Raw genomic sequence first — 27892 nt, 5'->3', positions numbered from 1 at the left:
GGGCCCTGCTGGCCTCTCTCAGCCAGGCTGGGTCACTGCTCTCTGATGAGGTCATGTGGTCCTGCAGATACGCATAAAGAAGGCCCCGGGCCAAGGCCATGATTTCGTGGTTGCAAGCCTCTGACGGTGATCGTTCCTCTCCACACACGAGGCTGGGACGTGAAACAGGGTACAGAGCTCAGAGGCGTGCCCTGGTGTGGGTACAGGGGCACAGATGTGCTTGGGCTCAGGGACGCACAGGCAGAGGCGGCCAGTGATGCCGCGCTGGCTCTGGGCTGCACCCAGGACTGCTGTATTTGATCTCCTCTTTTGATCTGCGGTCTCACCCACCAGAGGATGTGGATTCTCCACCTTTTCCTCCTTCCACCCCAACAGAAGCTCTTTAGGATCAGCCCTGGTCCTAAATTCAGACTTTATAAAAGTATTTCTGACCTTTCTCCACAAGGATCCCAATCGGAAACCGGGAGGAATTGGCACTTCCTTGGGACTTCATTTAAACAACATCCCATGTTTGCTCTAACAAGCTCTGGAGGGCATTTGGCCACATGATCTTGCTTTATGGGGCTTCCTGTGGTCATGTGACCCCCCAAAGCTGCTGTGTGCCAAGCATCTGCTTTCTTAGCTAATGTCAAGCCCTCACTGGGAAGAATTAATTGGACCATCTTAAAATACAGACCACGAGAACCATGGATGGGAGGGAATACATTTACTTTAAGTATAAAGGTTTACTATTATTAACAAGTTATCACTATTATTTACATGTTTATAAAACAGAAATAAAAATGACATACACATTTGGTGCCAAAAGTGGCTCATCCAAACTAACATCAGTACAAAAATAAACTTTCGAGCTACGTGTTTTTAAAATAAATGTCATTGAAACAGTAAGGGGAAAACAATCTGTATCAGTCATGGGTTGAAATGCAAACATCATCACAGCAAAGCAGCCCGGGGGACAATGACACCAGTGCCTGCTGGAAGAGCCCCTGACCCCGTCTGGCATTCTCGCAAGAACCCAAGGAAACAAAAGGCAAACATACAAGTTATGTTCCTGAGCTACAGAAGCTTAGGGCCTCTAAACTGTTGTGAATTTCTGCTACAGAGGATCCGGGATGGGGTTTGAGCTGATGAGCTTTCACTAATGGCATCAGGACATGGTACCGTGCACGGATGGGAAGCTAAGCCCGCTTGTGAAGCAGAGAAATCCTGTGTTAACAAAGCACAGCACACATGGGTCCTCTCTGTCAATCGCCAAGCCTCGCAAGTCTCCTGACCGCTGACAAATAGTGACACGGGCAGAGGGAAAACAGAAGCTGCTTGGTTTGGGGGCCCCTGTGCCCACCAGACACGCCCCTGGGTGATTCTGACAGAAATCCACCATGTTTCCAGGGTCTCAGGCCTTCATAGATACACGCTTGTTCACACCTGGCCGCGGACCTCAGTGGTCAACGGAGCTGGGACCCCAGCAGGGAAAGCAAAGCCAGCCCAGCAAACCCTCTGCCCCCCCGCAACGTGGTGCTCCAGCCTGCGGCAGCCCGCTTTCCTCCTCGTTCCCCACGAAGCTGGGCCAGGGCTGCACGCCTGGTGGCAGTGGCACACTGGGCCAGGGAGGGTGCTGGGTGAGCAAAGAGCGCGGGCCTTCCAGCCCCCGAGAGGCAGGATGCCCTCCCAGGCACAAACTCCTCTGGGATCCCAGCGAGGAATGCAGATGCTGAGGGGCGGGAAGGGGCTGTGAACGGGCTGCAGCCCACTTAAGAGCCGATGAAGGGTCCACAGGAGCCGACACCAGCTCCCCAACCCTGGGGCGGGGGGTGGGGCGGCAGAGTGGAGGAGAGGGCACCAAGCAGCCCCTGCAGCGCCAGCCCAGCTCTGCTCACTGGTCCTGGACCTTGGCCCTCTTGGCTTTTAGGGACAGGTGCTACAAGAGAAGAGAAAATGTCATCACTGGAGTCGGTCAGACAAAGGAAGCAGACTTCAACATGGTTCCCACGGAAGTGACCAAATCAAAGCTTCCATCTGGCCCACACCTTCTCAGTAAATGCCCTGCCCCTCAGGCAATAGAGGAAAAAAGCCCAAGCGACCAACAAAGGAAACAGGCCTTCAGTAAGCCACACAGCCCGAGGTCAGGCCACCCTGGCTCAACCTGGGCCCCCGGGGCTCTGCGGGCCGCTGTCAGTGAGACACGGCTCTCCCTCCACCCCAGGCCCCCCAGCCAGCACTGCAGCCCAATATCCGTGCTGCTCTGGGGCCTGGGCTCGGGCCACAGATCACCGCGCGTTTCCTAGAATTTCTTGAGAACGGTCAAGGGAAGGTCTTCTCCCCTTAGGAACAAAGAGGTCAGCCAACTAAAGTCAGGTACCTGAGCTCAAGGCCCTACTCTCATAGAGCCCTGCGCAAGAGTGGGGAAGACACACAGGAAAAGGACACTTCCTGGTGACACATTTTTCTTTTGGAAATGTCACTCTCTACCAGTATACATAACCCAGGAAGCATAACATTATAATCATGGGCATCAGATAATAGGACTGGGGGAGACAAGCATTCTTTACACTCTAAAGTAAAGCCAAAAGTGCTAGAAATCCTAAAATATGCATTTGAGGCAGGGAGTATAAACGGAAGATTTCAATAAAGGTCCTCTGTTCACCAACTGAGGTATCCCTGATACCCTCTTAATAATCATACACCAACAACCAGGAGATACCCCAGATGTGCTGCCCTAACATGCAGCAGGATCTTCACACGAGGAATCCCCAACCCCCCGACTGCCAGCAGAGCAGGCCCGCCAACCCCCAGCATACTCCATGCCCAAACCCCATTCTTAGTGTACCTACAATGGCCTCAAGACAGCCATCCCCCTCGCCGACAGAGAACTGCAGGCCCTGAAAGAATGCAGGTGCAAAAGAAGATGAAGCACCCCACCAAGCACGACAGGATGGGTGGCCGAGTGAACAGGACACAGGAGTAAACAAGCTGCAAGAAGCCACACTTTCTAACCGCTTATGCCCAAGAAAGGACCAGTATGGATTCTTGCAAAGGCCCTGGTGAAGAGGGATTTCCCTAGATTCCAAAGGTATCTCAGAATCAGGAGAAAAAATTTAAGGACTTGAAAGGCAAATCTCTGAACAGGAGGTCCCCCTGGCCTTCCCCTCTCCAGCTGTGGGTCTTCCTGAATTTCTCCAAATTCCCTCCTCTGTGCACTTCACCTGACGTGACCCCTCCCACTAATGGTAGACACCCACAGCCTTAGCTTGGGAATGGGGGGTGAGGTCATCATGCCTGTGGGACCATTGCTGGTGCTCATTTCTGAGGAGAATGTTGAGTATAAACAAAGCTGACTCTGGACCATTTCAGGCCTCTTTACAGGGTGAGGGCAACACTCTGAAAAACAGTGGTAATGGAAAGTCACTAAAGACGCCAGGCACAGAGCCGGGGAGGATCTGGGGGCTGTGCACGGCTGCGAGGTGCTGCACTGTGCTCAGCAAGGGGCCGTCCACCATGCATGTGCAACCACTGGAGAGCGGCAGGGCTCTCGGAGAAATCAATCCATTTTGGACAAGTTAATAGCAGAAGTGCCTTTGGACTGTTTAGTTAGGGAGGGACCAAGTTTCTTGGGGTGTGGGAAGGGTTAGGGCCCTCGCCTGTAAAATGAGGTCGTCGACCTAGGTGATTTCTGAGGTCCCGGCCTCTCTAAAAATACTCTGATCACAGGTAGTCATCAGAGTGGAGCGGAGGAGCAGAAAAACAGGCATTTGGAGAAAAAAGGCGAACTTGGCATTGTCATTTTCTCCCAAGTTCTGGGGCAATCTGCTCTTTAACTTTGTGTGTTTGACTGAGAGGAACTGTCATTTTGACTCCGCTTCTAGGTTAATTCTGTTCTCCAAGAGTCTAACTGAACCTGAGGCCACTTCAGAATCACCCTTCTCTAAGTCCCTGATTCCTGCTACTCTAACAAGCACCCTCACGGTGCACCCTTCTCCTTAACCTCTCGTCTGCATGTCTAACAGCTGCTCTTGGACTTCTGAAGTCTGCTGCTTTCCACCTGAGCTGTTTGCAGGAAAAAGATTTTCTTTCACTTCAGGTTTACTCTTATCAGCCCCGTACAGCAGAGACAACACACCGCGTTTTTCTCAGTCCCTGCAGTTGATCTCATTTCTAGCTGAAATATCTGGATGAGGATACGTGAAGAATGATACAGGTTTGAAAGTTTTTTTTGTCATATTGTTTAAGATTTAAATATCATAAGATTTTAAAAGGACAATTTCCCTTAACATTGCTGGAGGGAGAGGGATGAGAAGATCTTTCCATTTATAGGATCACAACTCCAATGTTTTGAAGAGTTGAGCAAGTGAAATAAACAAGTGAGGCAGGATCTGGAGAGAGTCACTCACCCACCGCAGGCAGCCAGTCATTCCTCAGCCCCTGCTGACTGCTGCCAGGCAGCAACTCAGGCTCAGAAACTCAGCAAATTTAACATTTCTTTCAAGAGAATCCTGAAATCCGTATTTAATGTGAAATCTCCCAATTTTAAAATATACCGATCAAGCCAAATTTTGGTTTGAAAACACGGTCGTCTGATTACAGCCTTGATGAAGTAACAGGTTTTGGTTTCCCTTCTGTGGTAAGCAATGGTGAAACTGGACAAAATGTCTGAAGCAATCATTTTCAGGCACTGGGTAACAGCACAGGGCTGCTGTAATCCTTGAGAGGAAGGAAACACTCGAGGTGAGCTTTATAGTCATCCCAGGTCTCTGCATGGCCCTCCAAACCTTGTCATAGGGAAGTGAACCCTAAATAGAGAACAGCGTAGCTGGGCAGAGGGAACACAGATCAGAGTTCAGAGCTGCTGAGCTAGCTGGAATCTGCAGGACAGGCCATCAGAAAGGAGGAGTTCCAGAACCCTACATAGAGCTACCACCCTTAAGTCTTTGGCTGAAAGCTAAGCTGCACATGTGAAGGCCAAGGTTCCATGAGGTTGGCAGAGACTAGTTACTGGGGAGTTGTGACCTGATATGGAGATTTGGAGGTTTGTACAGTGCTGGAGACACTGGAGCTCTGACCAGCCAGAGTGCAAAGACCTCAATGAACATCCTAGGCATTCAGTTGAGGCATCAAAAAGCCCACGTCTTAGGAGGAGGGCTACTCTAGACCTGCCTGAAAAAGACTAAAATCAGGCCTTGGTGGAATTAAACTGATCTGCCAGTACTGTCTACTAGGAAAAAACTCAATATTCTATAAAAACAACAAAATCAACTTTTCACAACAAAGCACCTATAATGTCCAGCATACAACAACAAATTACTAGACAAGAGAAGCAGGAAAATGTGACCCATAACGAGGTAGAAAAACAGTCTAAAAGCAAAATAGATCAGAGATGACAAAGATGCTGAATTAATGAGCACGTCTGCCGTGGAAGAAGAGCACATACTATATACACAGCGATGCCGGCGCTCGGCATCTCCCACCATGCGTTTAAACTGCCTTGGGTTTAAGCTTGCACATGTGTTTACCACCTTGGCGAGGCAATCCTCATCAGAAAATATTTGTGCTGCTTCCTGTGAACACAGTCCAGTGTGACAGAACTTCTTTGGAAATGGTTTAGAAGAGCAGAGGGAGAGAGGAAGAGCTGAAGATACATTCTCTTTTTTTGTCATGTAAGTTGGAGGGATTTATGTTTAAATGCACTTCACCATGAGCAATGGTATGGTGCTTTCACCCAGAATGGTCTGGGACCATGGTGATGGCCTTTCACCCTATGTACCATTGTGGGGTGGGGGGAGGGGACAGCAAGTTTAGGACATTAAACTGGAAAATAAATGTGTATTTAAAAATACAAAGAGGCAGGTAACAGGTGGTTCTGGGAGACAGGCTCGGCTCATTCCTACCGTTCCTTGTTGATAAAAGTGAGGGGCCAGCTCCAATAACCAAGCAGATTCAATGGCAGTCACATCTCTCATGTAATACTTGGAGGTTTGGATAACTTCATTGTAGATAACCCTGAAACAAGAAGAAAACATGAGCTAATTTCCTATATCTTACGATGAGAGTCAGAACCACAACAATTAGAGATGACGAGTCTTTTCCCCTTTACCTTTAACGCGTTTCTATCTAGTCTGTGTGCCAGGCACTACACTAAACAAATGCATTCATGCTGCTCACTTAAGCCTCATGACCTGAGTGGTGGGTACCAGTGGTGTGTCCATTTTACAGAGGAGACTCTTAAGTCCTACGTGATTTCCAGGACATCTCAGTTATCAGCACAGGACCCTCTGGATCCTTATGCTTTTATTTACAGAACTCTGAACAGAGCCTAATGTATTAGAAAATGCAGAAATAGAAGCAAAGGCTCACTGATTCTGAAAGGAGCTGGGAATTAACTGTAAAGAGACACAAGGGAACTTTCTAGAGAGATGAAAGTATTCTATATCTTACTGGGAGTATGGGTTACGTGGGGAACACAGTTGTCAATACTCTTCCAATCTATATAAATTATACTTCTATTAAAAAAGGCTTGCCTGAGGCTGAGGTAACAGACACCAAAGAGCCAAGAAGGTAATTTAAATCCCCAGATTTTAGGAGTGCATATATGAATATAGATATCAGTTTCCAGGGACTTCCCTGGCGGTCCAGTAGTTAAGACTCCGCACTTCCACTGCAGGGGGCATGGGTTCAATCCCTGGTCGGGGAACTAAGATCCCGCATGCCACGCGGTATGGCCAAAAAAAAAAAAAAAAAGATACCAGTTTCCAGAGCAAGTATTATCTCCTCCCTGAAGCAGCCAGCCCTGACTCCCTGGCACATGAAGTGCCAACCGCAGCCACCTACCAAATACACCCCTCTGTCAAAGCCTTTCTCCCCAGGTACTGGAAGCCATCTGTCTGTCAGGCTGTGGGCTGGGACCTGAACTCCTCTCTGCACAACTGTCCCCAGAGCACCTAGTCCGTGGGTGAACATGAATGTTTGCCGAGTGGATGAGTGAGCAGAGGAATAAGACCACTGGCTTAAAGGGATCCTTGATAGAGCAGAAATTCTATAGCCGATCACAGTAGAACAAAGTCAGCAAACGTGTACTGGGCGCCTGTACTCCAGGCGCTGGGGACCCAGAGACGAACAAGAACTAGGCCTTGCCTTCAACACACTTACAAGGCAGAGGAGCAGGAGGGGGCTTACCAGCGGGGCGGCTTCTCTGCGTAGAGGACCGATGCAGGGTGGATGTGCAATTCATGATCGTCACGGATGGTCCTTGGGAAGCAGAACAGTTTTGTCTCAAGTACATTTTAAACACTTAAAGCAAGACCTTCCCACAGACGCGTTTAACGTCATCAAAAATGCATGCAGGTTGTACTTCACACAAACAAAACTATTCTCTCCATCTTCTCTTGTGCCCTTTATGATCCCTCCCCCGCTGTCACTCTAGAAATCAAGAATAAATCACGCAAAAAAGGGAGAAGAAAAGCAACACATGGACATTCAAAAAAATAACCGAGAAATACATTGCTCTGCCTATGTTTATGTTTATCTTCTGTAGGTTCTCTTTCAAAAATTTCCTTGAGGACAGAAATAATATATACGATTACGTCTATAAACTTTTCTATTAAACAAGGTTAAATAGTAAAATTAAATAATAAAGATTGTCTAATGGGGGAGATTATAATAGAAAAAAAGAAAGCTCAATATTGGACTATCCACTTCTCTGAGATAATATTTCAAATTCCAACTCAGACTTGATTCGATTTAACTCAAAAAATATTTACCACGCACACAACTATCGGTAAGATGAGCTCACAAGAGAACCGTAACGGATTAGGATGCTGCTGCCAAAACCATAACTACAGAGCGCTTCTCCGGGTGCCCAGGACCTATGTGTCAGGCAAGTGCCTCAAGGCCATGACCCAGCTCATCTCTGGCGCTGAAATAAAGCCAGCGCCTGGGGTCCTGGCTGTCCTATCAGATGACTGCCACTGAACTTTGTCTCTAAGGGACCAACCACCGCGAAGCCTATTATGTAGCCTGTATTCTTGTTGAGGACACTGGCGAAAGAATTCTGTAAATGCTCGTAGAAATTGCTAATGAATACTCTTGAGGAGAGCGGGGCAATCAAATGACAACAAAATAACGGCACTCACTGGAGAAGATCACAGGCCTCTCCAGAGCTGCCTCAAACAGGGACAACCCATTGCTGGGAGGGGGAGCTCATACAATGGGCAACAGAATCATGATATGATAGGCTAGACTACTTGGCCTGGAGTAACAAACAGAACACACTAGAGACAAATGTAAAGTGCTATACTGAGGATCAAACAGTCAGCTGCTAGGATACTAGATGGAGGAGACCTGGCTGCCAAAAAAAACAAAGAAGCCCAACGCAACTCTGGGCTCATTAACAAAGCCCAGTGTCCGGGATGGGACATGATGGTGACTGCAGGATCACAGGACTGTCATACGTTCTGAGGGGAAAAAGCTAATGACAATATATGGAGGAAATCCAAAGACAAGCTGGGGAGAAAGCCTTTTGACTGCTCCCTTATTAAAGAAGAGATCGTCATGATCACCGCGCTTTAAACCAGCTACAGTGAAGTTATGAGACTAAAACGAGCTCAGAAAAGACAGACTAAAAATAACAATTCAAAGAACTGGAATGATTCAGTTAGAGAAAAGAGGCCTAAACTATGTGTTAGCTTTTACCACATTTGAATATACTAGAGGTTATCGGAGGGCATCAATGCTCGGTGATTTTTCTATGCCTAGAAAATGGAACTGGAAGAGACAGGCTGAAGTCTGTAGCAGTGCAAGGGGTGGCCAGCACATGAAGAAACACTTGCCGACATTCAAATGTGGCCACTATCTATCTGGGTAGCTGCAGTTCTGCAGATCTCTAAAAACATTAGGAACTGCCCAAGGGCAAAAGTAACTTCTCTAGGAAAGATCATCTTTAATGGTTCCCTCTGGTCCTATTATTCTCTGATTAGAATGGAAATATTACCAGCTTCCAGACTCGTAACTGTCATCCTCCTACAACATGTGGATGGGCTGAGTATTTGAGAATCATTTCCATAAAGTTAAGACATGTCACTTAAAGCTATACAGCTAACCTCAATGCATCTTCAGAAAGAGGCATGATACAAATAAAGAAAAATGATTTAATTTCTCTACTTTCCCTGCATGTCACCTTGCTATGGGGTTTGGATTATTTTTAAGATTTCAATGACTTAAGTGACTTCACAAATGACTTCACAAAGTATCATGTTACCTATAAGCTCCAGTAGAATGAAACCTCGCGGCATTTGCAAAAAATCCGGAAACAATGCACCTCAGAACCGGATCTGGATCACCTACACGAGGCAGCAAACAGAGTGATGGATGAGACTTCTTCTGCCCTATGCTCTGTGCGCTCAGGCCTGTGCCGTGAGGCCCACCCCAGGCTGCTTCGGGCCACCTCGCAACCATCTCCTGAACGGGTCCCAGCCCCACGCTTCCCAGTGCTGGACACCTGCCCTGGCACCATCTGTGGGGGTCCCCACCCTCCCACAGTGGCTGCCGAGGGAAATACGCTGGACTGTTCCCTTAACCTGGGGCCCCCAACCCCTCCCCGGGCCACAGACGACAAGACCAAGGCTGAGCACCAGAACCTACAGAGCGCTCCACAGGCTGGCCAGTGACCTCGGAACTCCTTTTTAGGAGAGCATTTTGCAGGAATGATGCTCCTTCCATAAGACACAACCTGGGACACTAACACTACAATATTATTTCTGTGATTATAGCTACAGTTTGTAATTCTTCAAAATTTTCAAACATCTCATTTTAATTGGTGGCTGTGTTGCTATAGTAAACATCTTCCAAGGATAAAGCCTGCCCATTTATTAGATGATTTCCACAGGATATATCCAAATTGTTGTGCAAAACGATAATGTCATCTATATGGCTTATGATATATATTTCATCAATTCTAAGACCCACTCTTTTTTACACTTTAACTCACTGAAATCAGGACAGCAATTGTATTATAATCGGCAGCATTTTTTCTTTCTTAATGATACATAAAATAATGGTGTGTCTTACAAATGATGGTGTCTTGGATCCAATAAAATACAGTATGTTGGTAAATAAGTTCCCAAAAGGTGGTATAATTTACAAAGCCATCAACAATGTATGAGAATGTCCGTTTCACTGCATTCTTACCAGCAATGTTCTAGCAAAAAGGTACCCCTTCTTTTATTGCACATTTATTTGATTACTGTCTATATTTCTTCTTTTGTGAATTTTCCATTCCATTCCTTTGCCCATTTATCAACTTGGAAACTAGTGGGGGTTTTTTTTTTCTTAATATGTTAAACAGGGAATTCCCTGGTGGTCCAGTGGTTAGGACTCTGTGCTTTCACTGCCGAGGGTGTGGGTTCGATCCCTGGTCGGGGAACTAAGATCCCGCAAGCCATGCAGCACAGCCAAAAAAAAAAAAAAAGCTAAAACATTATTAAAAAATATGTTAAATAAACTCATTCTGTCATAAAGTTTTTAATTTTTTATCTCATATCTGCTGAAAATATTTTTCACTGTTTGCTTTCTTTAACATCTAGAAGTTTTAAATTTGCATGTAATTTATTGAATTTCCATGATTTTCTCTACTGTTCTTCAGCACAGAACTGATAAATCTCAAACCTACATTTCTAACCATAATTTGATCCTAGATTCAGTCCCTTCTCTCCAATTGCCCAAAATAAATTTCTATGTAGAAACGTGCATTGTTATCAGGACGATATCACTTCCAAGGGGTAAAAATGGGCTCTTGAGGGCAGGGTAGTAGGGAATCTTAGATCTTACAATGATTGTGGCCCTCCAGAGCTCAACCCTACCTTACAAAATCTTATTCCTTAGTATTTAATTTCTCTCGTTAGGAAGAGTTGAAATTCAATGTAACTTTTCTCCTGGCTGAGGGGTTCGATAGGGACAGAGTAAAGGGACAAAGGAGGTGATTAAATAGTCAATCCTACTAGGGGATTGTAAGTAGAGAAAAAGTATGGGAGACCCCTGTAAGTTAATGATCATTCAAGAAAGCAGGTTTGCTTAACCACAAAACCAAGCCGGCTTGCTTAGCAACAAAACCGTGCAACATAAGCATGAGACATGCCCCGAAACAATAAAACAATGGTAGAATGAGACCCACATCCTGCCCAGTGAGCTCAGTACGTTAGTGATTCCTAGGGCATGCTTCTCTGCACACACTAAAAGCAAAAATGTAAGGACAGGTGACATTATACTGAAACCTGAGATGATTTACCCTACTTTAGTATACGTTACCGCCTTTTTGCTCATTTCCACTGCGCCATGACAGTCCCAGTTCCACCATGTAGGGACAAGAAAACTCCCCCGCCTGACGTGGGGGAGGAGCTGATGATGGAAGCTTGACGTCTACTCAAGAATGAGGAAGAAGGTGGTCTCCTCCCCCCCCCACTTTTCCTTTGATTATAAAACTGTAGCCCACTAAGTTCTCGGCGTGGCACCCTCTCGCCCGCCTGCTTGTAAGCCTCACAAGCGTCCTATTCTAATAAATCACTTCTTATCTATCACTTTGCCTCTCACTGAATTCTTTCTGCACTGACACATAAAGAACTGGAGCTCCTCAGAGGCCCCCAAGACACACTTCTGCTGTTTCAGGTTGACAATGAAGAACAGGTTAAGAAACAAAGATGCAGATGCACGTTGTCCTCTATCTGCTGGGCGACAGGTGCTTGACCGGCTTCTCCCCAGTTAGTTGCCCCTGTGAGCTTCCTGTTTCTATTGATGACACCAACTTTACCCAATCACCCAGGTTTCAACTCTTCCCTCTCTTGTGAGCTTGGTCATCCATCAGTACTTTCTGGGCATCTTATATGCTCCTCTCTCCCAGCACGTGTCTCCACAGTCCTCCCTGCCTAGCAAGCCCTGTGCCACTGGTTTCTAATTCAACCAGTAAGCTCAACTGGACTTCCGCCACCACTCGCGGCCCACTGTGAGGCCTCCCAGGCCAGAGCCCCAAGCTGAATTCCTTCTTCCCTGCATTCCCACTAGAGCCCCCATTGCTGTCCGCCGTGATCACTCAAATGTCTACTCCTGTAGCTTCTAAGACAACTGATCATCTCATACTGCAGTAGTGGGTCTCTGTAGGAATCTCTACCTTCACTGCACTGTTTCCTGAGAGTAAGAACCATGTCTTCGGGCTTCCCTGGTGGTGCAGTGGTTGAGAATCTGCCTGCCAATGCAGGGGACACGGGTTCGAGCCCTGGTCTGGGAAGATCCCACATGCCGCGGAGCAACTGGGCACGTGAGCCACAACTACTGAGCCTGCGCGTCTGGAGCCTGTGCTCCGCAACAAGAGAGGCCGTGATAGTGAGAGGCCCGCGCACCGTGATGAAGAGTGGCCCCCGCTTGCCACAACTAGAGAAAGCCCTCGCACAGAAACGAAGACCCAACACAGCCATAAATAAATAAATAAATAAATTTTTAAAAAATAATAATTAAAAAAAAAAAAAGAACCATGTCTTCGTCATCATGTAATTAGTTGCTCTTAATATAAAGGCAAAATAAAGCTCTGGAATAAAACTGCCTGAGTTCTGATTCCACCGTACACTCACTGTGTGGGACCTTCGTGCAGCAAGTCACTCGTCGCCTGAGCCCACTTTTCTCATCTATAGAACGGGGATAACAGCAGCGCGTGTTTCACTGGAGTGCTGTCAGCACTAAATGAATTCACGTATGGAAACACTTGCAACACCGCCAGGCCTACTACAGGCGCTTCAGAAATGTTAGTGAGCGCTAGTAGTGCTGAGAGCGCGGCTGGGGGCCTGGCACCCCGGAGGTGCTCGAAAGACAACCGCTGAAAGGCTGAGCAGACACATCTCCCCCTCAGAAGTCTGAGCCACACAGACCTGGCTTCGCTGGTTACCAGCTGTGCTGTCCTGAACTTAAGTTAACTTCTCCCTGGGACCTAACAACTCCTCTGTAAAATAAGGATAACATCACCCACACCTCAGAGTAGGAGATTAAGTAGAGAATATTAAGTAGAACCCCTGCCATGGTGTAACCTAGTGTGTCCTCAGTAGTCAACTGTCACTACCGGAGGCCAGAAACTGTGTCTTACACAACACTTCCATCTCATCCCAGTGCCTGCCTAGGCTAAACACACGGCACTTGCTTTAGTCATACCTGTAACTGAAAATAAAATGCAGTTTCTGTGGAATGGCCATAAATGTTGTCCACTTAAAAGTCATTTTTCTTGCAAAGCCTACATGGGAGAATTAACCACGTAATGTACAATGATGTGAATGTTAATGATTCTTAAGCGTTGTCAGGGCTTGTGAAATTTTTTCCCAAGAACAGCCCTCAGAAATAAAAATGGACCTCCTTGGGGGGAAATATGCTACTTTCACATACAGCTTTTCACCAACACGGGCAATTCAAAACATGAACCCGGTGTGGGTCCAGAGTACACTGTGCTGCCTCGCACCAGCCCAGCCTAAGAACTCAAAGAATGCAACTACACAGAGCAGAGAAAGGGGCGTCACTGGTGGTGGCAGTGTATTCTTACCTTCACTGGATTTCTTGGGCACTTGAAACTTGACAAGAAGCTTTTTCAATTGCTCCCTCACTGTCACGGCTCTGACAAGACCTTTGTAATTCAGGAAATGCTCCTGACACCACTGGGAGTTCTTATTGTGCTACAGGAAAACCCAGATAGAAGGAGAGTGAGAAGAGCACAGGAAAGTTCTCAACTGAGGCTACGTGGCGGAGGTCATTCATCTCTCTGCCCCCGTTTGCTTCCTCAATGGGACAAGATCTTCAGATCGTAACGGGCCCTTGTTTGCACCATCTCTCTAAACAGACGTTGACCACCCTGCTCACCACCTGACTGCTCTCCGATCTCACTCTCTGTGCTAAAGGGCAAGTGAGAACTTAGTGACAAGCAGAACTGTTTTCAATCTTAAATACCCACGGGAGTGGCCAACTATCAGACAGAATCCCTTCCCTGCAGTTCTTTGCAAATCAACGTTCCCTCTCTCACAGGCTTGAATTTATCACTTTGACAACAGGCAAGTAATATGACACTTGCCAATTTAGAAATAATTTGCAAATTACTATTATTTAATCCCCAAAGTATGATTTTTCTATCAACAGTACTTAGTTTTGTTCTGTATTCTGAAGTATGATCATTATATCCTAAATTATTGCTGTGGGAATGTAGCTCTGAAATTATACGCCAGGGAGGAAGGTGTTTTTACGTAAGAAAATATAATTCAAAGAGGACTTTCCCAGAAGGCAACTACAGAGTAATGCACTGTAGCCCTGGCCCCGCTCTCTACTGGTAGAGGACGCTGGAAATGGTGCACTGTTTTTGCACAAGTGAATTTTAAGCGACTTAATCCACAATTAATAATCTCAATAAGAGATTCGGTTTTCTGAAAACTGTTCATTAATGTTCATCAGTAATCTCGCTTCAAATCTCTGGGAAAACAAAAACTTAGTATTTCTCCCCTTCTAAAAGAAATTATTTAAGAAGTAAAGACAAGATACTGAATATCTGAAATGTCTCATTTCCCCCTTAACAGTCTTTCCTTTATATAAGAAGTTTATATATTGTTTTCTTTTCTCATTGTTTTCATCATCATTTGATCTCTCTTTTTAGCGATTTTTAGTGAGGACTTTAAGCTGTATTATTTGCTCCTAGTTTTACAGACTATTAAGAACAACAAAAATTACCATCACCATGGCTAAATCTGGGTAGGGTATGTAAGTATGTGTGGATCCCCGACTAAATGTCTTCTCACAGCTTGTCTGGCAGCTGGAGGAGTGGTGGTTGTGTGAAATCTCAAACTCACGTAAACAGCTTTGAAGATTCAAGACCACAAGTTACTCTCAGCCTCATTTATTTGCAGAAAATATATCAGAACTTCCTATTCAAATGTCAGACAGTGTTGCCCAGGAACATGGGGTGGGTGTGAGACAGAGTGAGGAAAGCGTGAGCCAAGGAAGGCCGAGCCTCTGACCCACTGCTGGGGGCCACGTTGCTATGCAGGGGAAGCAAGAAACCACCACGGATTAGAAGTTCTGGCAATAATCTAATAGGAAAATAGAGGCCTGTTGGCCATTCTTTTATAAACTACACTTCCGGAATCCTCGCCCCTAGATCACTTCCAGTGGCCGGGTGCGTGGAGGGGGCCTTCTGAGTGGCAGCTGTGCTTACCTTGATGAACGCTTCATACACATTGAGCATGGTAAGATGATCACCCTCCTCCACAGCAAATTTTCGGTGCACTCGAATCTGGAGAGAATAAACGCAATGTTTAGAAGCTGACTCTTCTGAGCCTCTTGTCCTGGAGGCAACATTACACGATGAATAGCTCTCATGTCTTGTAGAGTCAGAAAGACCTGGTTTGCACCCATCCTGACTCTGCCGTTTCCTGAAAGACCTCAGATTGGTCACTTAACCTTTCTCAGCCTGAATTTCCTTATCTAGAAAATTGGAATATTAAACTTGTGTATCAAGACTGCTATGGGATTAAGACAATCCACCATAAAGTACCCGGCACAGGTGTCAGATAAATATTAGTGCTCTTGTCCCTCTCCTCCTCTATCCAGTCAATATCTTCTCTTTCAGAAGAACTCCTCCCAGCCCCTGATAGAAGGTAAGCTCCAGAAGGGCAAGGGGCCGGCTGTCTGGAGCATGGAAGACACTCTATATTCCTAAGCCACCACTAGCTGCGCAATCCTTTCAGACCCTAAGTTTTTCTTCCTGTGAGATCCTGGGCAATGCCATCTGCTCCCATGGGTTCAAGGAACGGCGTATCCAATGTAGATACAAGTACACAAATACACTTATTGACTTCAGAATTTGCTCCTTGTATCAAATACCACATAATTCACCTTCCTTCCTTCCTTCCATTCATTCAATAACAGATATTTCCTGAGCACCTACTATAGGCCAGGCACTGTTCTATGCATTTGGGATATAACCGTGAATACAACAGTGATGGGAGAAAAATAACAAACAGGATAAATAAGCAAAATATATAGTATGGTAGGTGGTAAGAACAGCTAGAGGAGAGAAATAAAACAGGGGCAGGGGATGGAGACGGGAGGGGTATACGTTGCAATTTTAGACACAGTGCTTAGAACTTCACTTTCCTCGTCTTGAAAATGAATTTGCCTGTCCTGAGGTAGGATTGTTAAAAAGGCTAATAGAAAAGCAAACAAACAACAGAACCATCCAGGCACGAAAACTTCGTAACCTGCAGCTATGCAACTGTCAGGGAAGATGGTAACGGTCCATAAGGAAGTTTCTCTCCTCCCTGCTACATTCAGCCCTCTGCTTCTGCTTCTCGACTCTTCCAGCAGGAACCGGCTCTGAGCTCATCTTGGGCCTCCCTCCATCAGGATGCCTCACTTCCCCGGTGCTCTTCAATAGTGTAATTTCTCCTTCATAGTCTTTCCAGCGTTCACCCTTCTAGTTGTCACAGATGCCTGGGCCTTTGGGAGAGCCCTGTCAGCAGCTTGACTTGCCCAGCCTGCTGTGCCCCAGCACTGACTCCTTATATCACTAACGTGCCCACCAAGGTTGCTCTCAGAGCAGCCTTTGAAAAAAAAAAACAACTTCCCTTAAGAAGTCAGTAGGACAATGGTTAAGATTTGGGGCTTTGGACTGTGAAAGGCAACTCCATCAATTCTGGCTGTGCAACCATGCATAAGTTACCTAACTTCTCTGTGCCTCCGTCTCTAAAACTGATGATAGTAGTACCTCCCTCCCAGGTCCACGGTGAAGATAAAATGACATGACGCACGTAAAATGTTTGGCACAAGGTCAGACACACAGTTAACCCTCAAAACATAAGCTACTCTGTCACCAGCAGTTCCTGGGCAGTTTTAACAAAAGAAAGCCCCAAGTGAGTGAGACTCGTATAAACAGTCGGACTTACAGCCTGAGACTTCTGGTTTGAGGGGACCACAAAGACATTCTGGATCTGCATCATGGCGGCAATGCTTAGAATTTCCTGAGAACAGCCGAAATTTCCTATAAACCAAAAAGCATCTTTGATTTCAAACATACGATGTGTCAGTGAGAAGTAAAAGACGTTTCCTGACATTTTCCTTACAGCACATTGTAAACTAAGATCATCTATTTACACGTAGCTTGATTTTTAAAGCTTGTAACATATAAACACTTCACCCTGCCAAATGGGATGTTCTATACATGGTCCAGATGGAAGGAGGCCTGGAAGGACCCCACTCTGTGGTGGCCACACCGAGGGACTCTGCCGTGAGGCTCAGTGGGGGCCAGCTTGGCCCCATCACTAGGGCAGGTCAGCTCCACACCTGCTCCCTACTCTGTGTGGACACCTAGAATCCTGGCACAAAGCCTGAGAGGGAGAGGGGGCAGGGCATACGGGGGCTGTGTCCCTCGTGCTGTCCCTCGGCTCCCGGACCCTTCTACGAGGCGGCCTCCCTCTTGGCAGGGCTCATTTCACCCGGCAAGCCCGAGGCATCACTAGACCAAGGAAGCACGCTGTGGGCTGCAGCTGCTGCCACCTGGACACAGAGTCTGCGGCAATCAGCCCCCCGGGGCATCAGACAGAGAGCGTGAACGGCACCGCACGCTCCCCGACAGCTTCTGGCCTCGTGAGTGACCTACTTCCCCAGCCCCGAGCTTAGAATCCTGCTTCTCAGTGTAAGCCTGGTTACTCCAAAACACAATTACAGCTAACTTTCACCACGCTTAGTCTGACATACAGCTTCGTCTATTGCCAGTGAATATAAAGTTAGACAAAAGCAAGAAACAATGAGTATTTCCCTTCTCTAGGTTACTGGGGGGTGGGGAGCACAGGGAAGTGTGTGACAAACCACAGTCTCTAGAGCAGCGGTCCCCAACCTTTTTGGCACCAGGGACAAGTTTCACGGAAGACAATTTTCCACGGACCGGGGAGGGGCATGGGATGGCTCAGGCGGGAACGCGAGCGATGGGCAGCGGCAGACGAAGCTTCGCTCGCTCGCCCGCCGCTCACCTCCTGCTGTGCGGCCCGCTTCCTAATGGCCTCAGACGGGTACCAGTCCGTGGCCCGGGGGTTGGGGACCCCTGCTCTAGATGATTTTGATTTCTAAGTATTAGAAGATCTCCAGGTTATACACTTTTATCCCTTAACTCATATTCTCACAAAATTCTGAAGGTGTCAGAGAAGCTGGGACCCTTGCACCTTGGTGGTGGGACTACAACATGGTGCAGCCACTGTGGAAGACGGTGCGGTGATTCCTCAAAAAATTAACCATAGAATTATCAGAGGATCCAGCAATTCCACTCTACGTGTACACCTCGAAGAAGTGAAAGCAGGGACTCAAACACATACTTGCACACCCATGTTCACAGCAGCATTATTCACAATAGTCAAAAGGTGGCGGCTCCCTGGGTGTCCACCAACAGAGGAATGGTCTATCCATACAATGGAATATTACTCAGCCTTTAAAAAGAAATGCTGACACATGCTACAGCATAAATGAACCTTGAAGACATTATTATACCAAGTGAAAAAGTCAGTCACAAAAGGACAAATATTGTATGATTCTCCTTCTATGAGGTTCCTAGAACAGTCAAGTTTCATAGAGACAGAAGGCAGAACGGTGGCTGCAGGAGCTGGGGGAGGACAGAATGAGGAGTTAGTGCTCAATGGGTACAGAGCTCCAGTTCGAAAAAAATGAAGAAGTTCCAGAGACAGATGGTGGTGGTGGTTGAACAACAACGTGAATGTACTTAACACTACAGAACTGTACATTCAAAAATGATTAACATGGTAAATTTTATGTTCTGTATGTTATACCACAAATTTTTTAAAATCCCTGTTAAAAAAAAAAAAATCAGGTGTCAGTACTAGACCCACAGGAAACACACAAAAGTGTTTACTGAATTAATGACGACTGACCTTGAATCACAAGTTAGCCTCATGCCCCAAACCTTAGATGAAAGCTCCTTCACTGCTCAAAATGTATTGTGCTCTCTTCCCCAGGGTGCACAGAATTTGGGAAACAACTCCCAGACAAAATAAAATCAATGAGGACTGTTGGTCTCCACCTACCTGATTCAAGCAGCATTTTTGCAAACATGGGATTCAAAGGAAACTCTGCTATTCTCATGCCAAGCGGCTCAGTTAGGCGACAGTCTTTGTCCAGCCCTGCCGTAAGAACAGCAACAAAAAGCAGAAGGCATGTACCATGGTGCTGGAAGATGTACAGTTGTTGGGAGAATAAAAGATGATGTATGCTAAACAAAGGTATCCAACCTCAACCTGACCCAGAGTGCTGTTACAATAAAAGAAGAAAAGGTTTCCTCAGTGCTCTTGAATGCTCAATTCTGAAAAACTGATACTTCTGATGGCCTCCATGCGAGGACTTAATTATAAGGAGATGGCCTCACAGCCTCCTCCTGCTCTCACCCTCCCCAGAGACTGCTCTTTCCAAGGGACCGACAACCAGACAGTGCCAAACACAAAGGGCACTTTCCGTAGGGTCCCCAGCAGCCTTTGACTCTGCTGACCACAGCTCCTTGGAAACACTCTTCACCAGCTTCCATGATCCCCCACTCCCCTGCTTCTCTGCCACCTCTCCTGCTCTTCTCTCTGCATCACCTCTGGATCTTTTTCCATGGCCAATTTCTGAGAGGCCACAGATGTCCCAGGCCTCTCAGAAATTTGTGAGCAATTACAAAGCTGATGACTATGAGTCTAAACACACGCCCGGCTCTCTCTTTGGTGCCAACACCAGAGCTGTTTACCCAATTGCCTCCTGGGCTGTTTGCTGAACTGGGCTGACTCCTTCAATTCCTCACATCCCTCCTTGCCTCTTTACCAATAGCCAATTTTCAGGTAGTGGATTCCCAAGATAGAGACTCTCATTTTACTACGGTTTAGACTAGTCCCAAGATGGAGCATTAAAACACCTGCTGCAGACCTCAGGGCAAGACAGAAAAGGTCATTTCTCTTCTGTTCCCCTATAATCATCTCTTTGAAGGTGATAATTCAGCTTATAAATAAATTTAAGTTGGGTGTTTCCCTCTACCTTTTCCAGCTTAGTTAGAGCAGTGAAGACATTTAAAATATTTTAAATTTCATTCTGTTTTGTTTTTTTTTTTAACATCTTTATTGAGTATAATTGCTTTACAATGGTGTGTTAGTTTCTGCTTTATAACAAAGTGAATCAGTTATACATATACATATGTTCCCATATCTCTTCCCTCTTGCATCTCCCTCCCTCCCACCCTCCCTATCCCCCCCCTCTAGGTGGTCACAAAGCACAGAGCTGATCTCCCTGTGCTATGCGGTTGCTTCCCACTAGCTATCTATTTTACATTTGGTAGTGTATATATGTCCATGCCACTCCCTCACTTTGTCACATCTTACCCTTCCCCCTCCCCATATCTTCAAGTCCATTCCATTCTGTTTGGAGGAAAATCAGTCCAAATGAAAAACTTCTAAATAGTGGGTATTCTCTCATACACATTTCAGATTATGCCAGGAGACTTTGCTTTCAAGTTCCTATCACATGCTTGAGAACAGAGGATGGAAACCTTTTCTGGCATATGCTCACTCAGGGCTGATGTGATGTAGACCCTAAAGGCCTTTTAAATCATTGAAGATTTTTTTAATGAATAATTGGCTATTCCTTCACAGGAAGGTATCATAAATATAATGAAGATGGAACCCTACCTCACCCTATACAAAAAAATTAACTCAAAATGGATCACAGACCTACTAAATGTAAGAACTAAAACTATAAAAACTCTTCAAAGAAAACCTAGGAGAGATCTTCATGCCCAAGGATTAGGAAATGATTTCTTAGGTAAGACACCAAAAGCACAAGCAATGAAAGAAAAAATACATAAACTGAACCACATAAAAACTTAAAACTTTTGTTATTACCAACAATACCATCAAGAAAGTGAAAAGCCAACCCACAGAATGGGAGGAATATTTACAATCACAGATCTGATGAGAAACGTGTATCCGGTATATATAAAGAACTCCTCCAACTCGATAATAAAAAGACAACACCCCAAGTAAAAATGAACAAAGGATCTGAATAGACATTTCTCCAAGAAAGATATACAAATAGCCAATAAGCATACGAAAAAGTGCCCAGCGTCATCAGTCATTAGGGAAATACAAACCAAAATGGCGAGACACCCTCACACACTGCTGGTAGAAGGTCCACCAAAAACTTGTACGTGGACACTTACAGCAGCATTATTTATATTAGTCAAAAAGGGGAAACAATCCAAATGTTCATCAACTGATAAATGGATAAGAATAATAAGTGATATATCAATACAATGGAATATTATTCAGCAATAAAAAGAAATGAAGTATCAATACTGCTACAACATAGCAGTTGTAACATCATGCTGAATGAAAAAAGCCAATCACAAAAGACCACATACTATTTGATTCCATTTATATAAAATGTCCAGAATAGGCAAATCTATAGAGACAGGAAGTATATTAGCGGTTGCCTAGGCTGGGATGGGGGAGAGGGAATGGGGAGGGAGGGCTATTGGGTTCAGGGTTTCTTTTTTGGGTGATGAAAATGTTCTAAATGTTCTAAACTTGTAGTGATGGTTGCACAACCCTGTAAATATACTAAAAAGCACTGAACTGTACATTTTAAATGGGTAAATTATACAGCATATGAATTATACCTCAATAAAGACGTTGAGAACCAAAAAAAGAAAAGAGAAAGAAAGAATCTCAAAGAACAAAACCTCCACTGAAATTTAATACTGACGTGGATATAACATTCACCTGAGGCAACATTGACAGAAAAGACACAAACTTCCTGAAGAGGTAAATTCAGGCCACAGTTTCCTCTATCTTAAGGTAAATAGCACATTTTCAAACAAGAGAATAGAAGTTCCTCCATAACATGGTGTTTCCTTGCCCAAACAATACCACAGCCTGCTATTCTACTCAATTCTCCACAGGGAACTCCAGTAGTGGAAGGAAGGGGAGTTAGGGAGAGAACACAGAGCCAGATTTCAGAATGGGGTCAAGGGACAGAGAAAAAGGCCCAGAGAGGTAACATGTGAAATACTGGTAGAGAATCTTCCAGATGTCTCTTGGAAGTGTAGCTGTGGCGATGGTTATTAATAGCTTCTGATGTACTGACAGGCTTTATAAATTCATTGTCACGACTGGACCTCATCAATCACGGTCCCACCTTCTTGTTTGGATGAGCTTACATGTCACTAAGAGGATCATACATATGGGGAGAATCAATCCCAGCCTTGAAGATACTAAGAGCCTTAGAGTGAATACAACCTAACTAATATCACATATTAATAAACAGATAAGAAAACACAGAATAAGAGACAGGCATACCTCCCAGAGCATAGAGTAACTCCAACGCCTGAACCATCGACTGTGCTGGAGGGGGCTGTAAAAAACATAAAAACCCTCCTAAGTTAACTTCATCAGGTAACAGCCATAATAATGTGACTTTCCTGCTCAATCCACTCTTCTCTCTAACATGCCCCAGACTTCCCAACCTCCATGCTTCTACTCTTGAAATGTCCTTCCTCTCCCTCTCAGCACCCTTAGTACTATTTGGTCTTTTATCTCAGCTTGACTAAACATTTCCTTTGAAGCTTTCCCTCATGCTCCCCTCCATCAGAAGCGATGGGTTCTTACCTTGAACTACCTCTTTGCTTTCCCTAAACTCTCATCAAACATTTCTAATTTTTACTTCGTGTCTCAGCCTTCTAAGAAGCCCCGTGATACTGCAGTATTGGTGGATGATTCATCTTTGCATCACCCACAGCCCTGCCCCAGGCCCCGCCTATAGGGGTAACTGACATAGGTTAAATTTGAATTCCTGAAAATAAAAGAGAATGCTAGACAATTTGAAGCTAAGCAAAGCTGATATTGTGACCTTCAGTCTGAGTCTCTGGATCCTTACTATGTTCTTTCCTTCCACACGCCTTTACTGAGCGTCTACTAAGTACCAAGCATCATTACTATCATCTTCTAAATTATTTCATCTATCAGCCACATAATAAAATTATAGTCCTTTCGCAAACTGCGCAGTTTTTTTTTCTTAAATGCATTCACAACAAATGTATTTTAAGTATCACGTTGTTTTAGTTCAATTTTACAGATGAGGAGAGTGAATAACAAAAAGTAAAAGACATTTGAACAAGATCCTAGAGGCAGTTGGTGGCAAAGCCAGAGACTGAATTCAGGTCTCATTCTTTCCACTCTACCCCACCCACTGACTGCCAAGGAACAAAGCTGTACTTCTCAAAGTTGCGCTGACTGCACGTACACACAGATGAGGGTAGGAACTAGACCTGATTCACTATACACTGGGGATTCAACAAGTCACTGTTGACTAAATCATGTAACTGATTCACTAGCCTTTCCTCAGTGCCCACGACATCCTACTTTACAAAGAGGCAACATACACACAGCACCTAAATGGAGGAGTTTAACCCCTCTGGGATCTTTTATTACACTGAGATTACACGAATAATGGATAGCTCAAGCACTGAATGTGGTTCTGAATAATTACAGAACAAAACGGACAGGCTCTCTTCGACTCCTTTCAATCTTTGGCCCTGTTTCCAGTCAATCACCAAGCCCGATGAATTCTGCTCTTAGAATTCATCATCAATCAAAAAAACCCACACCTTTACCCGCCCCCTTCTCCAATCACATCCCGAGTTTTTTCACCTCAACACACATTTACTAGTATTTCTCTATGGCCTCATCTGATTCGGGATCATATGCAAACACTGTTTTAATGTAGTTGGAAGGACTGTGTGTGTATAATTTTAGCTTGTTTTCCTCACTGCCTGCTTTTCTGTTCCCTCTGTTTCTTGTACCCATGGACACTTCATAGCGAATAGCCTGGGACAACAGCATACTATTCTGACAAGGTCATACACTGTGAAATAAGCAACTTTCTTACTACTGGGCAATTGAGTTCTTTTAGTTCTTTGCTACTGTAATCATCACTGCTAAATATACAAAATTATATGTATCCTGTGATTTCAACTGTGAAAAAACACAACTTCAGGAGGAAATAACCAGAAGGGAATATATGAAGATGAATTTATATGTTTTTTCCTCATTTTTCAGTTGTCTGAAAGTTTATAATTTTTGTTATTATATTTTAATTTAATATAAAATGATACTATAAACATTATCCTACATGTAAGTTCTTTGTTTCTTTTGAATTATTTTTTTCAGGAGAAAATTCCCTGAGAAGAAATACCAGGCATTTCTACAGGTCATAAAATAATGTCAGAAAGTCCTCCATGAGGACTGAAACAGAATATAAAACCACTTTCCCCAAACTGTGTCAGCTTTGGATTTTATCATTTTTCTTTATGTTTGATCATTCAATTAATGTACAGTGGTACAGCTATTTCAATTTGCATTTATCTCTCCTAGAGAAGCCAAACATGTTCTAACATTAGTTACTATTTGTGCTGTTCCCTTTCCTTTAGCTTTTTCTTTAGTGGGTATTCGATGTATTCACAAGGACGTCTGAAAACTCTACAGTTTTTGAGACACTGATCTGTCCTTTTTGCCCTTATGTTTTCCTTTAATCTGAGATGTGGAGCTTTTCATAAGCTTTTGATTTGCATATACTGTTCACTTTTCTGTATAATTTCTTGTACTATATACCAACATTCAAAGCGTGTATCTTCTCCATACTTATGAGAAATAAGTATGTTTTCTTTGGGAGAGCAGATGATATTGTTACATTCTCTTCTTTCATTAGCCTAGTTTATCATGACATGCTACATTAGGGACTTAGCATCCAGGAATCTAGCCTTGTTACACATCATATACCAACGGAGTTGGGATATAATAAGGAGTTAAAAATGCAAGCTTTCAAATCATAAAAATTCAAGAAGAAAACATGAGTGAATATTTATTAACTGACCTAGATATGGGGAAATGCTTCATAGGCACAAGAATAACAGAAGAAATCACAGAGGTAAAGATAGAAAGATATTACTATCTTTGCTTAGAATGGCTGCACATAAACAAACAAACAATAAAATACAATAAAATCAGAAGAACTGTTTGCAAGAAATACTATAGACAAAGGTTAATGTGTTCAATAGTTAACGGACTCTTAATCACTAATAAACACTAATTCTAACAGATAAATGGCTTATCTGTTAGATAAGATTATGTAGATTTCTTCTTATATTTCAGAAGAAATATAAAGTGGCCAATAATTTTTTTTAATCTTATGAGAAATCAAAAAAGATAGATACAGATAATATTTTTCCTCCTTCCCCCCCACCAAATCAAATTAGCAAAACTCTAAAAGAAAATAACATGGCATGATAGGGGTATAGTGAGTCAGGCATTCATGCACTGCTGGAGTTTATACTTATAAAGGAATTCGGCCTTGAATCAAGGATCTATGAAATGACCATGGCCCTTTGACCCAGTAATCCCACTCCTGGAAACTGACCTTGGGAAATAATCAGAAATGCAATCAGCCATAAGGACTTTCCCTGCAGCTCTACCAGAGCCCTCTTGGCTCCCCCAGTCATGACACTTGGGCACCTAGGCCTACACACACACTCCTGCCCTGGATAGCTCCACCTCTCCCGACCTGCTGAGATCCCACTTGGGTTTCAGGTCTCGCCTCAGACATGACTAAGTGGGCTGCGGGCCTTTCCTTTGTCTCTCAGAGCACCGGGCACAGGCACTGTCATTACCCACTTACTTGTCTCTCTCTCCCAGCAGACAAGAACAGAATTGTGTCAGCCTTGTCTGGCTGTATTCCCCTGAACCCTGCACACAACACACGAGCTAAGTGAAAAAACCCAGAAAGGCAGCATGCTCTGTATCAATGTCCTGACACTCCCCTGGGAGCACTCTGGCCTCCCAGACAGACAGAAAGCAGGACTTACCGACATGAAGTGGAACCTGAGGACGTTGTCGATCCCCAGCGCCTTCAGCTGCAGGATGACGGGGGCCAGATTGCTCCGCTGCATCTCAGGAACGGTGGATTGAGGCAGCTGGTCAAAGGCTTCCTCTGAGGATAAGAAATCAGAACTGTGTGGGATCAAATGTCACAATCAAATGCAATCATTATGCCAAAGGAACAGTTCTCCTTCTCTAACTTTAATGAGAGGCTCTAGGAGTCTAGGCTCAGATGCATATGATATTGTGATATAAAGTTGTTTCCTATTTAGGAAAGATCCTTCTATTTTTTTAAATACCTTAGATAAATACATTTGAACAACATATCTTTATAAAAGTTTCTCCTTTTACTTTAGAATGCTTTTTAAAATGTGCTTCTTGGACTTCCCTGGTGGCGCAGTGGTTAAGAATCCGCCTGCCTATGCAGGGGACACGGGTTCAAGCCCTGGTCTGGGAAGATCCCACATGCCGCGGAGCAACTAAGCTCATGCACCACAACTACTGAGCCTGCGCTCTACAGCCCACGAGCCACAACTACTGAGCCCGAAACCACAACTACGGAAGCTGGCGTGCCTAGAGCCCGTGCTCTGCAACAAGATAAGCCACCGCAATGAGAAGCCTGCGCACCGCAATGAGAAGCCCACGCACCGCAACAAAGAGTAGCCCCCACTCACAACTAGAGAAGGCCCACGCGCAGCAACGAAGACCCAATGCAGCCAAAAATAAATAAATTAATTAAGTAATAAAAATAAAATAAAATGTGCTTCTTGTTAGCAAAACATTAAATCAAAGCAACAAGTATTTGCTGAATCACTATGGGTGGCCAATTCCCATTCCCTCTGCTTGGGATGGAGTAAGTCAAGCAGGCCAGAACTACACATAAAAGCAAAGAACAATTTCAAGACAAATCACCAAATATAACCAGAACATAACCAAAGTATCTCCAAAATATAAAAAAATGACCAAACCTTATAAAGAGCAAAATTTGTCCAAATCTAACTTTCTAAATTGAGCCAGGCACACACGTCACTCCCAGAATCTGATGCTGGCCCAAACAGATTAATGAATGCTTACATGCACCATCAGGAACAAAAGGTGTCCTCAAACAGGAAAAAGCACCACCAGGTTCAGAGGTGCCAAGATGGGAGGGGCAGGAGAGGGGAGAGGGAGGAAAGAGACTCTGGGAAGCCTTTTTATAAGAGCTAGATAAAAAGGGTGGGGAAAAAACAGGTAGGAAGAGATTAAATCCTTTTTGTGTATATTCAGAAAGCTTAAGGATCATATAGAGGAGGATTACATACAAAATCCTCCCACATCAGTCAACACTTTAACTGTGCACACCCTCTTTCACACAAAGGGGGCTCAACTTCCATTCAGATCATAAGTCTTTAGTTAACTAGAGAAAAATCAGAACAAAACAAAAGGTGTCATGAAGAAATAGCACTATCACTGAAGGACTTCAGAAAGCTTTGAGAAAACAGACAATAAATATTCTGTGAACTGACTGATACAACTTGCCAAATGCTTGGGTCTACTTGGAAGGTTCTGGGTAACAGGCAACAGCAGGAAGTTCCAAATGGGATATTCCCTTCAAGTTTCAAGAGTGTTTGGGGGACAGCCTTTTGGTAGGATAACCACATTTGCCAAGCACACTGCTGACCAAGGCAGAAACAAAGTTATCAGATAAGAGGACGATCCTGCTGAGAAGACACAGGAAGTAGGTGCTTCCTAAGGGTTCAATGACGCTCAATTAAACTCTACTGAGAACTCAAGTACACAAGGCATTGGGCCAAGAGCTGCAGGAGCTGTAGGCCAATGGCTCTTGAGAAGTTTCAGTGATTCAAAGGGGCCTGGGACCAAGATGAGGAACAGGCTAGGTCCCAGTGAGGGGTCCTCCCAAAGAGAAATGGAGGCAGAGGGAAGAAGGAAGGACAGCTGGT

At 44.6% G+C, this 27892-nt stretch overlaps 1 protein-coding gene across 3 annotated transcripts in view; it reads right to left on the bottom strand.

Moving 5' to 3' along the window:
• Positions 1 to 691: 691 nt before the first annotated feature.
• The window catches only part of DHX35 (DEAH-box helicase 35), a 71563-nt gene continuing 44362 nt past the window's right edge, over positions 692 to 27892 (bottom strand). For 2 of the 3 annotated variants that reach the window (XM_007193117.2, XM_007193118.2), the window contains exons 13-22: positions 25940 to 26064; positions 22380 to 22434; positions 19086 to 19181; positions 16941 to 17035; positions 15212 to 15289; positions 13559 to 13688; positions 9248 to 9329; positions 7168 to 7239; positions 5883 to 5994; positions 692 to 1918 (exon numbers count right to left, since the gene is read on the bottom strand). In XM_007193117.2, the coding sequence (XP_007193179.2) occupies positions 1874 to 1918; positions 5883 to 5994; positions 7168 to 7239; positions 9248 to 9329; positions 13559 to 13688; positions 15212 to 15289; positions 16941 to 17035; positions 19086 to 19181; positions 22380 to 22434; positions 25940 to 26064 (890 nt within the window). In that variant the 3' untranslated portion in view covers positions 692 to 1873. The remainder of the gene's footprint in view (positions 1919 to 5882; positions 5995 to 7167; positions 7240 to 9247; positions 9330 to 13558; positions 13689 to 15211; positions 15290 to 16940; positions 17036 to 19085; positions 19182 to 22379; positions 22435 to 25939; positions 26065 to 27892) is intronic. The other variant, XM_007193119.2, reaches the window with a different exon arrangement.

The sequence above is a fragment of the Balaenoptera acutorostrata genome, chromosome 15 (assembly GCF_949987535.1).
Source record: "Balaenoptera acutorostrata chromosome 15, mBalAcu1.1, whole genome shotgun sequence".
NCBI classification, from domain to species: Eukaryota; Metazoa; Chordata; class Mammalia; order Artiodactyla; family Balaenopteridae; genus Balaenoptera; species Balaenoptera acutorostrata.
Note: the sequence above shows the minus strand (reverse complement) of the source record. Positions and strands in the feature narration are given on the sequence as shown.